The 12951-nt window shown below is 56.8% G+C and overlaps 1 protein-coding gene across 2 annotated transcripts in view; it reads right to left on the reverse strand.

Annotated features, from left to right (window-relative positions):
- Nucleotides 1–305: 305 nt before the first annotated feature.
- LOC140388602 (plexin-A1-like) overlaps nt 306–12951 on the reverse strand; it is a 626216-nt gene continuing 613570 nt past the window's right edge. For both annotated transcript variants that reach the window (XM_072473037.1, XM_072473038.1), the window contains exon 32: nt 306–521. In XM_072473037.1, the coding sequence (XP_072329138.1) occupies nt 426–521 (96 nt within the window). In that variant the 3' untranslated portion in view covers nt 306–425. The remainder of the gene's footprint in view (nt 522–12951) is intronic.

Consider the following 12951-nt stretch of genomic DNA (forward strand, 5'->3'; position numbering starts at 1 on the left):
TAAAGAACATTCAAATGAAAACGATGGCACAGAACACAACCTTTTGGAAATATCATATCAAACCTCATGGAACTCAGCTCTATATGAATCTTTTTAAAAGTGGAAACACTTCTCTTTTTTTTTCATTTTCTTTTTCTCTTCTTCCTTTTTTTTAAATTGTGCAAATTTTAGCAGTAACACTAACTGTTGGGGGGGGGGGGGGGGGAGAACAGCCGCCCAGTTCAAGTCCCAGTGTCTCGTTGACCCAGGGTCTCCTCTCTCCGTGCGACCCCCCCCCCCACCTCCACCCCCACCCCTCCCCCAAACACCCCGCCCGCACAGACACGCTCAGTCAAGTCTTCTAGGTGCTGGATGCAAACCGAGCTGTTTCACCCCCCACCACTCCCCCCGCTCTCCCTCCTTCTTCATTCCTCTCCGGGGAGATCTCAGCTGCTACAGGTCATGGCATCGATCACTTGCTCCAGCTTACTCCGCAGTCTCTGCCTTCTTGCTTGTTCGTCCTTCTCCAAAGTCGATAAGATCTGAAACAGAGAGGGGTCGGGTGGGGTAAAAAAAAATCGTTAATTGGTACGCCCGGGAGAACTCTGATCTCTCTAATTTCGGTTTGGTAACGCGGCGGTAATGTTACTGGACTAGTTAAACCAGAGATAAAAACAGGAAATTCTGGATAAGCTCAGCAGGTCTGTGAGCCAGAGGCCCAGGCTAATGTTCTGGTGACAGGTGTTCGAATCCCCACCACGTCAACTGGTGGAATTTAAATGTAATTAAGAAATTTAATTCAGGGCGGCACGGTGGGTGCAGTGGGTTAGCACTGCTGCCTCACGGCGCCGAGGTCCCAGGTTCGATCCCGGCTCTGTCCGTGTGGAGTTTGCACATTCTCCCCGTGTCTGCGTGGGTTTCTACCCCCACAGCCCAAAGGTGTGCAGGGCAGGCGGATTGGCCGCGCTAAATTGCCCCTTAATTGGAAAAAAATGAATTGGGTACTCTAAATTTAAAAAAGAAAAGAATCGAACCTGGGCCCCTGGCGCTGTGAGGCAGCAGTGCTAACCACTGTGCTGCCGTGCCGTGATTTTAATTACATTTAAAATTCTGGAATTGAAATTAGACTGGGTAGGGTGACCATGACAACCATCATAGGTTGACATATAAAAGAAAACCCCATCTGGTTCACTAATGCCCCTTTAGGGAGGGAATCTGCCGTCCTTACCTGGCCTGGCCTACACGTGACTCCAGACCCACAGCTATGTGGTTGACTATTAACTGCCCACTGAAATGGGTTACACGGTAACTTTATTGCAGTGTTAATGCAAGCCTACTTGTGACACGAATAAAGATTGTTATTATTAGAAAGCTACTCAGTTCAAGGACTTGGGAGTGGGGCGATAAATGCTAGCCCAGCCAGCAACCCTCACAACCCATGGAAGAATTTTTAATGAACCTCGCCTCAGCCGAGTCTTGGTGGCACAGTTACGTCAGAAGATCGCGGGGACAAGGCCCATTCCAGTACAGTACTGAGGGAGTGCTGTCAGAGGGACACTGTCAGAGGATGTCTGCTCGCAGATTAGGATCCAGACCAAGGCCCCCTCGAAAGTGGAGATAAAAGATTCCACAGCTTTATTTCAAAGAGGAGCAAAGGGAGCTCCCGCTACAGGTCCTGGCCAATATTTATCCCTCAATCAACATGACAAATGTAAAGATTGCCCTGTCATTGCTGTGCTCACGCAAAAGCTGCACTTCCCTAAATTGCAACAGAGTTTACACTTCAAAACGTACTTGGCTGGACAAGCCGCATAGCTCAATATTTCACATTGTGAAATCGAGACTGGTTAAAAACAGTTCGATGGTGGCTGGTGGGGCAGGATGCCAATTAGGTAGCTAATGCTCGTCAAGCCTGCAATCAGTCAGAGGAATGGGTGCTTTATTAACCATTTAAGCAAGTTAATCATTGCGTTTAGCACCAGGGTAATTAAGACTGTTTCCAACTGTCTGTAGTTTCCCATCAATATCTCCACGGGTTCTACCTTTGAGAGAGTGTCTCCACACTGCTCCCTATGATTAATGAAGGGCTCTGTTTGCAGATTTAACACTGACCACTTTTTGTGAAGGCTGGAAATGACACAAGAAATTGCACTTATATAGCGCCCTTAACTTAGTAAAATGTCCCAAGGTGCTTCACTGGTGTGTTAGCAAACACAATTCGAGACCGACTGAGCCCTGTAAGGAAGCTGCTGGGGAAACGGCAAGGGTAGGGGGCCGCCCCTTGAAGAGGAAAGAGAGATGGAGTGACTGAGCGCTCTCGGGAGGCGATTACTGAGCTCAGAGCTGAAGACACAGACGCCAATTGGCGGAGCGATTAAAATTGGCATGAGGAAGAGGCCGAAATTGGACGGGAGCAGAGGTCTCGGGGGGCGGCAGAGCAGCATGAGCCCGCAGAGATTGGGGGGTGGGCGGTGAGGCTGCAGAGGTGTTTGCAAACAAATTTTAAATTGAGGAACTGCCTAACAGGCAGCCCAGAGACAGAGTATGGAGGGCAGTTCTGGATGCATATACTGGGCTTCGAGGGAGCGCAGTGTAGATTTACCCAAACGATGCCTGGACTCCAAGGGTTCGATTATGAGGAGACATGACACACAAACTGACGTTGTATTCCCAGGAATTCAGAAGGCCAATAGGGTGATCTAATCCACATTTTTAAAATATTAAGGGGAACTGATAACTTTACTCATCGACCTGCTTTCTATTGGCGAGGGCATCTAGGATCAGGGGACATAGCCTAAAAACCAGAGACAACAATTAAGAGTAAATATTTGTGCCCAAAAAGGTTGTGAGAAATTTGGAACTCTCTTCCACAAACGGCAATTGATGTTAGATGAATTGTTGGTTTAAAACCTGAGACTGATAGATTTTTGTTAATCAATGGGATTTAGGGTTGTGGAGAAAGGGTGGGTGTGTGGAGTTAAGGTCGGCCATGATCTCATTGGATGGCGAAGCATGTTCAAGGGGCTGAATGGCCTCCTCATCTTCCCTGTGGTCGTATCATCTCAGAGCTCGAGGCAAGGTTAAAGCAAGCAAACACGATTCTAACCAGCTAGAAGCATTCCCAGGAACTATATTAATCAAGGAAAGGGGGAGAGAAAAACTCGAGCATCTCTCACAGGCCTCAACAACGGCCGAACCCCAGACAAAGTGCTTCTGGGATGTCGCCTCTGTTGCAATGCCGGATTCGCTGGACTCATCCAAGACGCTACTAATTAACACATCCATGCCGTGCCTTTCCCAGAAATAAAATGGCCATGAATTATTCAATCAAATAACATTAACTAGAAGCCTTCGCCAAACCTTAGAACGTCAGCTCATTAGCATATCTTACAATACCCTCCCTTGTACCAAATCACTAGTTTTAGTCAACTGGCCTCCTTCCCTCTGATGGCTGTCGCCACAGCTGTAATTGCACAAACAAAATAAAAACTTACAAGGATGTGCGCTGATGGAAATCTAAGACAACAGAAAATGACTTCACCAGTGGTGGCTGGTCAAATTGTCTATTTTCGAAAGAGGGCATCAATCGCCTCACAAAGCAACTTCAAGGCCGCAAATTAACTGTGTCAGAGTTGAAATTCCCCGGAGAATGATCGAGGCCTGGGAGTTGAGCCCCAGGCTGGACTGCCCTTCCCAACCTATAGGCAGCTCCTCATTATCTCTTTGCAATGATGCTGTTAAACTTCCAACCGGCCTCTTTTTTTTTTTAATAAGTGAGAGACTCCCGCCGGTCACCAACTGTGGTGGAAGCTCAGTCGGATGGACTTGTGGGATGATTGTGAAGCTAAGGGGAGGGAGGACAAATAGCAGGCCGGAAGATGAGATGGATGGATGAAGGTATCATTGAGTCGCAGGCCTCGAGTTCTGACCTCCTGAGATAGACGGCGGTGCAGGTCTTTTTTTTAATTCATTCATGGGTTGTGAATGTCGCCGGATAGACCAGCATTTGTTGCCCATCTCTAATTGCCCTTGAACTTAGTGGCTTACTAGACCGTTTCAGAGGGCAGTTAAGAGTCAATGCTGTGGGTCTGAAGTCACATGTAGGCCAGACCGGGTAAGGATGGCAGATTTCCTTCCCGAAAGGGAGTGAACCAGATGGGTTTTTCGACAATACTTTTTTAAAAAAATGGTGATCGTCAAGACTTTTGATTCCAGTTTCTTATTGAATTCAAATTCCACTATCTGCCATGGTGGGATTCGAACACGCAGGTCTCCAGGGCATCACCCTGGGTCTCTGGATTACGAGATCCACTTCAAACATTCATGAGCACCCACGTGTTGCACATTGTTCAGACTGTCGCCTGGAGTCAGAAGGTTGTGAGTTTAAACTCCCATTCCAGGGACTTTGAGCCCATACTCCAGGCTGACAGTCCCCAGTGCAGTACTGAGGGAGGAATGTAAAATACCCGTGACACTATTTGAAGAGGCGCAGGGGAATTCTCCCAAAGTCCTGAGCTGATATCGATTCCCCAGCACTAAAACGGATGGATCTGGTCAGTATTTCATCGTTGATTCTGGCTGCTCGCTACGCTCACATTGCTGGCTGTGTTCCTTAAATTACAACAGTGACTGCAATGGAGACACTTGAGGGAGAACTGTATTATCAGCTCAAAGGGAAAAATGTGCTGGGTCTCTGGGAGAAAGCTGGGAAATGACACCAGGTAAATTGAGGGGGGGGGGAAATACTGACACGATGGGCCGAATGACCTCCTTCTGTGCTGTCACCATTCTGTGATCACACTTCAAGAAGCGTATCATTGGCTGGAAAGTGTTTTGGGACATCCTGGGTTGTGAAAGGTGCTACAGAAATGCAGGTTCTGGCCTCTTTCCCCTTGGAGACATCATAATTGTTGGGTGGCACAGTGGCTAGCACTGTGGCATCACAGCGCCAGGGACCCGGGTTCGATTCCCAGCTTGGGTCACTGTCTGTGCGGAGTCTGCACGTTCTCCCCGTGGCTGCATGGGTTTCCTCCGGGTGATCCGGTTTCCTCCCACAGTCCCGAAAGATGTGCTGTTAGGGGAATTGGACATTCTGAATTCGCCCTCAGTGTCCGCGAACAGGCGCCGGAATGTGGCGACGAGGGGATTTTCACAGTAACTTCATTGCAGTGTTAATGTAGGCCTACTTGTGACAATAACAAAGATTATTATTGGATCGTGTGACGGTTGTAGTGGAAGAACGTGAACTAGATGGGCTTTAGAGTTTCCTTGTGTAATAATTCCTATGGGAAAACCAGAGACTGTGAGGAAATGAGCCTCTGAGGGTGACACACTAATCCCATTGCACAAACTGCTCGGTTATCAAAAGAAGCACCTGTGGGCAGGTTGGGGTGGGCTCGGGGAAACATAAACAGCGTTAAATCCTCAGACAATGGGAAAGGAGATTAGCCACCCGCAGTGATCTCGCCTGCGTTGTGCATGAGAGTTGAAACTAATTACAGAAAGCACAAATTCTAAAAAAAAAATAATGAACTGTAACGATTCAATCAAACCTCTCGCTCAAAACCGGAGGTTAATCTTAATCGAGACAATATTGCAAATGCGCATCTTTTGTGGGTTTCTTTTTTTGTCCTGTCTGACACAAGCTGTTGAGCTCAGTGTTAATAACTGCCGGTGCCGCTAACACATGAATGGAGAGGCCACAGGAGCATTAACTGAGCGTGCTTTAATGAACAGCTACTAGTAAGCACAGAATCCGGGCACCACGATCTGGGAAGGGTGGAGGGGGGACATACAGAAGGAATCGATGAGAATAGTCCAGGGATGAAGAATTACAGATACCGAGGTTGTTCAACTGAGAGGAGAGGGGGCTGAGGAGATGTGATAGAATCACAGAATTTACAGTGCAGAAGGAGGCCATTCGGCCCATCGAGTCTGCACTGGCCCCGAGAAAGAGCACCCCACCCAAGCCCCCACCTCCACCCTATCCCTGCCACCCAGTAACCCCACCTAAACGTTTTTGGACTCTAAGGGAAATTTAACATGGCCAATCCACCTAAACTGCACATCTTTGGACTGTGGGAGGAAACCGGAGCATCCGGAGGAAACCCACGCAGACACGGGGAGAATGTGCAGACTCCGCACAGTCACCCGAGGCCGGAATCGAACCCGGGTCTCTGGTGCGGTAGTAACCACCGCGCCTCCAGGTCACCCTTCAAGAGAACCAGCAGAGATTGAATGGGCCGTATGTCCTCCTCCTTTATTATACTCTGCTATGATTGTGGTGGATTGTAAAGTGGCATGTAAGTTGAAAACGGGTGGCTGGGCGGCCTGCTAATTTTCTACGGTCACCCTGATTTCCGATTATATATATATCGGGGTCGAGAGTACAAGAACAATGGTAATTTTTTTATAAATCCGCTGGATAGAGGAAGGGGTACATTGAAAGCCCTTTTGGTCTCTTCACTACTGACCAATGACCCACAGGGGTATGAAAAGCCAAGTAGAGATTTCTCAAAAGGTTGAAAGTCACTCCCTCTGGCTGCAAATTCAGCGCTGAGGTGAAAGGGTGCACTGAAACTTTGGAAGGTCGAGAGCAGAAAAGACCCAAGTCCATTAGCTTCCACCATCCTGATGATCGCACGACACAATGATAATGGAATTTTAAACTCATCGTAGCGATTAATCACTGGTAATTAGACTACAGCAGACATGGCACCAATTAAATCCACAGAGATGGGGAAACTTCGGAATCATAGGTTTCAAATTACTTGCTATCTCTCAATCATGTTAAAATAAGGGGGGGGAGGGTCTCTCTCATTTAAGACAGAGATATAGATATATTTCTTTTCCGCAGAGGGCCTTCAGTCCCTCGGTCTCTCAGAGTCATAGAGGTCTACTGCACAGAAAAGGCCCTTCAGCCCATGGCGGCTGGGCCGGTCAAAAACCACAGTCCCATTCTAAACCCAGCACTTGGCCATTAGCCTTTGATGCCTTGGCATCGCAAGTGCGCATCGAAATATTTCTGAAATGTTATGAGGCAGCGAGTTCCAGGAAGGGTGATGAATTGGACCGAGGTGGGCTGCTCTTTCGGAGGGTCGGTTCAGGCTCTCGGCTCATCGGGTTTGCATCCGGCCCTCGGAAAGAGCACCCTACTTAACCTCACGCCTCCCCGTAACCCAGCTAACCTTTTGGACACTAAGGGGCAATTTAGCACGGTCAATCCACCTAACCTGCACATCTTTGGACTGTGGGAGGAAACCGGAGCACCCGGAGGAAACCCACGCTGACACGGGGAGACCCTGCAAACTCCACACAGACAGTGACCCGTGGCCAAAATTGAACCCGGGTCCCTGGAGCTGTGAGGCAGCTGTGATAACCACTGTGCCATCATGCACAGAAGGTAAGAACCTATGGAATCCAGCGAATTTGGTAAATTGTACCCAAAATTGACTTAGTGACAGGAGGGAGAGGGTGATGATTGAAGGTTGTTTTTGTGACTGGGAGCTGTACGCAGGGATCGGACCTGGCTCCCTTGCTGTTTCTAGTGTGCAGCAATAATCTAGACGTGAATGTGAAGGATATGTGGCGGGATTCTCCGACCCCCTGCCGGGCTGGAGAATCGCCGGGGGGGGGGGGGCATGAATCCCGCCCCCACCGGCTGCCGAATTCTCCGGCGCCAGAGTTTTGGCGGGGGCGGGAATCGTGCCGCGTCGGTCAGCGGCTGCTGGCAGCGTCCCCACCCCGGCGATTCTCCGGCCCGCAACGAGCCGAGCGGCCGCCCGTTTTGAGGCCGGTCCCGCCGGCGAAAATTAGACCTGGTGCTTACCGGCGGGACCTGGCTCTGCGGGCGTCCTTGGGGGGGCGCGGGGCGATCTGGCCCCGGGGGGTGCCCCCAAGGTGGCCTGGCCCGCGATCGTGGCCCACCGATCCGCGGGCGGGCCTGTGCCGTGGGGGCACTCTTGAAAATGAAATCAAATGAAAATGAAAATCGCTTATTGTCACAAGTAGGCTTCAAATGAAGTTACTGTGAAAAGCCCCTAGTCGCCACATTCCGGCGCCTGTTCGGGGAGGCTGGTACGGGTCTTTCCCTCCGCACCGGCAGCTGTGGACCTCTGCCATGGCCGGTGAGGAGACGGATCCCCCTGGGATGGCGCACATTCCTCGCAGCCCGAAGCCGGAGTGGTTCACGCCACTCCTCAGCACCGGGACCGCCCGCCCCGCCGGGTAGGGGAGAATCCCGCCCAGGATCAGTAAGTTCGCAGATGACATGAAAATTGGTGGAGTGGTAAATAGCGAGGAGGAAAACCTCAGATGACAGGAAAATATAGAGCAGCTGGTCAGATGGGCAGAACAGTGAGAAATGGAATTTAACCCTGAAAAATGTGAGGTGATGCATTTTGGGAAGGCTGACAAAGCAAGGGAATCCACAATGAACAGGAGGATGCTAGGGAGCACAGAGGGCCAGAGAGACCTTGGGGTGCATGTTCAAAGATCCCTGAAGGCAGCAGGACAGGTAATTCAGAAGTACATGAGATACTTGCCTTTATTAGCCGAGGCATAAAATATAAGAGCAGGGAGACTGTGACGTAGGTCACAGCTGGAGTACTGTGTGCAGTTCTGGTCGCCACACTATAGCAAGGATGTGATTGTACTAGAGAGGGTGCAGATTCACCAGGACGTTGCCTGGGCTGGAGCGTTTCAGCTATGAAGAGAGGCTGGATAGGCTGGGGTTGATTTCCTTGGAGCCGAGAGGCTGAGGGTGGGGTGGGGGACCTCATCGAGGTGAACATAATTCTGAGAGATGTGGGGCGTCATTCTCCGACCCCCCGCCGGGTCGGAGAATGGCCGTTGGCCGCCGTGAATCCCGCCCCCGCCCCCGCCGAAGTCTCCGAAGGGAGAAAAGTCGGCGGGGCGTTAATGGCGCCGCTGCCGCGGAGAATGTCACGGGTCTGCGCAAAGCAGCCGATTTTCGGCCTGCCGATATTCTCCCTTCCGGATGGGCCGAAGTCCCGTCGACGTGATGACCGTTCACGTCGACGTGAATCAAACCTCCTTTTCATCGGCGTGACCCGGTGCTCCAGGCTCACGCTGACCAGCGAGGAGGTGAGTGACGGCCTGGGGGGTTGGCTCTGGGCAGGAAATGGCGTGGCCGCAGACTGATTGCGTGAGGAGAGGTGTGTCTCGGCTTGTGTGTATGTGTGTGCGGCGGGGGGGGGGGGGGTGGTTAGAGTAGGCTGGGCTCCGGGGGAGTGCCGGGAGGGGGTCCGTGCCGGGGTGGAGGTTGGGGGGGGTCCGTGCCGGGGTGGAGGTTGGGGAGGGGGTCCGTGCCGGGGTGGAGGTTGGGGAGGGGGTCCGTGCCGGGGTGGAGGTTGGGTGGGGGTCCGTGCCGGGGTGGAGGTTGGGGGTTGGGGGGGGGTCCGTGCCGGGGTGGAGGTTGGGGAGGGGGTCCGTGCCGGGGTGGAGGTTGGGGGGGGGGGTCCGTGCCGGGGTGGAGGTTGGGGGAGGGGGTCCGTGCCGGGGTGGAGGTTGGGGAGGGGGTCCGTGCCGGGGTGGAGGTTGGGGGGGGGTCCGTGCCGGGGTGAGGTTGGGGGGGGGGGGTCCGTGCCGGGGTGGAGGTTGGGGGTTGGGGGGGGTCCGTGCCGGGGTGGAGGTTGGGGAGGGGGTCCGTGCCGGGGTGGAGGTTGGGGGTTGGAGGGGGGTCCGTGCCGGGGTGGAGGTTGGGGAGGGGGTCCGTGCCGGGGTGGAGGTTGGGGGGGGGGGTCCGTGCCGGGGTGGAGGTTGGGGGAGGGGGTCCGTGCCGGGGTGGAGGTTGGGGAGGGGGTCCGTGCCGGGGTGGAGGTTGGGGAGGGGGTCCGTGCCGGGGTGGAGGTTGGGTGGGGGTCCGTGCCGGGGTGGAGGTTGGGGGTTGGGGGGGGTCCGTGCCGGGGTGGAGGTTGGGGAGGGGGTCCGTGCCGGGGTGGAGGTTGGGGGGGGGGTCCGTGCCGGTGTGGAGGTTGGGGGAGGGGGTCCGTGCCGGGGTGGAGGTTGGGGAGGGGGTCCGTGCCGGGGTGGAGGTTGGGGGGGGGGGTCCGTGCCGGGGTGGAGGTTGGGGGGGGGGGTCCGTGCCGGGGTGGAGGTTGGGGGTTGGGGGGGGGTCCGTGCCGGGGTGGAGGTTGGGGAGGGGGTCCGTGCCGGGGTGGAGGTTGGGGGTTGGGGGGGGTCCGTGCCGGGGTGGAGGTTGGGGAGGGGGTCCGTGCCGGGGTGGAGGTTGGGGAGGGGGTCCGTGCCGGGGTGGAGGTTGGGTGGGGGTCCGTGCCGGGGTGGAGGTTGGGGGTTGGGGGGGGGTCCGTGCCGGGGTGGAGGTTGGGGAGGGGGTCCGTGCCGGGGTGGAGGTTGGGGGGGGGGGGTCCGTGCCGGGGTGGAGGTTGGGGGAGGGGGTCCGTGCCGGGGTGGAGGTTGGGGAGGGGGTCCGTGCCGGGGTGGAGGTTGGGGGGGGGTCCGTGCCGGGGTGAGGTTGGGGGGGGGGGGTCCGTGCCGGGGTGGAGGTTGGGGGTTGGGGGGGGTCCGTGCCGGGGTGGAGGTTGGGGAGGGGGGTCCGTGCCGGGGTGGAGGTTGGGGGTTGGAGGGGGGTCCGTGCCGGGGTGGAGGTTGGGGAGGGGGTCCGTGCCGGGGTGGAGGTTGGGGGGGGGGGTCCGTGCCGGGGTGGAGGTTGGGGGAGGGGGTCCGTGCCGGGGTGGAGGTTGGGGAGGGGGTCCGTGCCGGGGTGGAGGTTGGGGAGGGGGTCCGTGCCGGGGTGGAGGTTGGGTGGGGGTCCGTGCCGGGGTGGAGGTTGGGGGTTGGGGGGGGTCCGTGCCGGGGTGGAGGTTGGGGAGGGGGTCCGTGCCGGGGTGGAGGTTGGGGGGGGGGTCCGTGCCGGTGTGGAGGTTGGGGGAGGGGGTCCGTGCCGGGGTGGAGGTTGGGGAGGGGGTCCGTGCCGGGGTGGAGGTTGGGGGGGGGGGTCCGTGCCGGGGTGGAGGTTGGGGGGGGGGGTCCGTGCCGGGGTGGAGGTTGGGGGGGGGGGTCCGTGCCGGGGTGGAGGTTGGGGGTTGGGGGGGGGTCCGTGCCGGGGTGGAGGTTGGGGAGGGGGTCCGTGCCGGGGTGGAGGTTGGGGGTTGGGGGGGGTCCGTGCCGGGGTGGAGGTTGGGGAGGGGGTCCGTGCCGGGGTGGAGGTTGGGGGTTGGGGGGGGGGTCCGTGCCGGGGTGGAGGTTGGGGAGGGGGTCCGTGCCGGGGTGGAGGTTGGGGGTTGGGGGGGGTCCGTGCCGGGGTGGAGGTTGGGGGGGGGTCCGTGCCGGGGTGGAGGTTGGGGGGGTTGGGGTCCGTGCCGGGGTGGGTGATGGGAGGGCAAATGAGTTGGTCCACCTGGCCAGGTGCCAGCCTCCAACAGTTGGACCCATGCGGTCCATGCCACCTGGCTGGGGGGAGGAGGGGATATGGGCAATGATGACATGTCGTCGTTCCCCTCCCCCCCACCTGGCCGTCATGTTTTCAGACCATCCAGCGATGTTGGCCGCCGTGGTGGCAGCCGCTCATGTCTATGTTGCCCTGGATGAGGAGGAGGAGGAGGAGGAGGAGGAGCGTGCCAGAGAGGCGGCGCATGCTGCCGCAGAGGGGCAGGCGGCAGCCGCCCAGGCTGGAGGGACACCTGACTGACAGGACGAGGAGGGGGAGGAGGACGTCGCGGCCCCACGGCAACGGTGGCACCCGAGGGCGCCCCGTGTGTACCGGCCCCGGCAGTCATACCAGGACCTCACGGACCGGGAATGCAGGAGGAGACTCCGGATGAGCCGGGAAACCGTGGCACACATCTGCCACCTGCTGGCACACCTGTCACCGCGTGGCACTGGCGGGGGACACCCTCTCCCCGTGTCCGTCAAGGTTACGGTGGCCCTGAACTTTTATGCAACGGGGTCATTCCAGGCACCGAGTGGGGACCTGTCCGGCATATCGCAGACATCGGTGCATCGGTGCATCCGGGCAGTGACAGATGCCCTTTATGCCATGGCGCACCGCTACATCCGCTTCCCCGTGGACCGGGCCAGCCAAGATGCCCGGGCCGTGGGCTTCTCTGCCGTTGCCGGGTTCCCCATGGTCCAGGGCGCGATCGATGGGATGCACGTCGCCGTGCGGCCACCTGCAGAGAACAGGGCCGTGTTCACTAATAGGAAGGGGACCTATTCAATGAACGTACAGGTGGTCTGCGACCACCGCATGATGATCCTGCACGTCTGCGCCCGTCACCCAGGCAGTGTACACGACTCATTCGTGTTGTCGCGGTCATCCATCCCCGGCATGTACGAGGGACGCCATCCCCGGCTGAGGGGCTGGTTGCTGGGCGACAGGGGCTACCCATTGCGATCGTGGCTGATGACGCCTATACGGAGGCCACGCAATGAGGCGGAGAACCGCTACAATGATGCCCATGTAGCGACAAGGGGAGTGATCGAGAGGTGCTTTGGCGTGCTGAAGATGCGTTTCAGGTGCCTGGACCTCTCTGGGGGCGCCCTCCAGTATCGGTCAGATAGGGTCGGCCGCATCATTGTGGTGTGCTGCGTCCTGCACAACATAGCCCAGCAGAGGGGCGATGTGCCGCAGGCAGAGGAGGGCGGAGTGGAGGAGCAGCAGGAAGAGGCCCAGTCCTCCCCAGATGAGGGGGATGGGGGCAATGGTCAGGGCAGACGGGGTAGACACAGGCGGGTGGCTGTCCACCGTTACCGGCTGGCCCAGCGGGCACGGGACAGACTGATAGACGCCCGCTTCACTGACTAGATGGGCGTGGGAATCGGGTAGTATGGCCACAGACCGCACACCATGACAACAGCCGACCACCCACACCCCCCACCCATCCACCCACCCAGCACCCTCACCCCCCTCCCCAACCCCACACACCCCACCCGCATGCACACCACCCCCCCACCCCCAATTGCCGATCCACCGGCGGCACAACGGGCCGG

Source organism: Scyliorhinus torazame, chromosome 13 (assembly GCF_047496885.1).
Source record: "Scyliorhinus torazame isolate Kashiwa2021f chromosome 13, sScyTor2.1, whole genome shotgun sequence".
Taxonomy (NCBI): domain Eukaryota; kingdom Metazoa; phylum Chordata; class Chondrichthyes; order Carcharhiniformes; family Scyliorhinidae; genus Scyliorhinus; species Scyliorhinus torazame.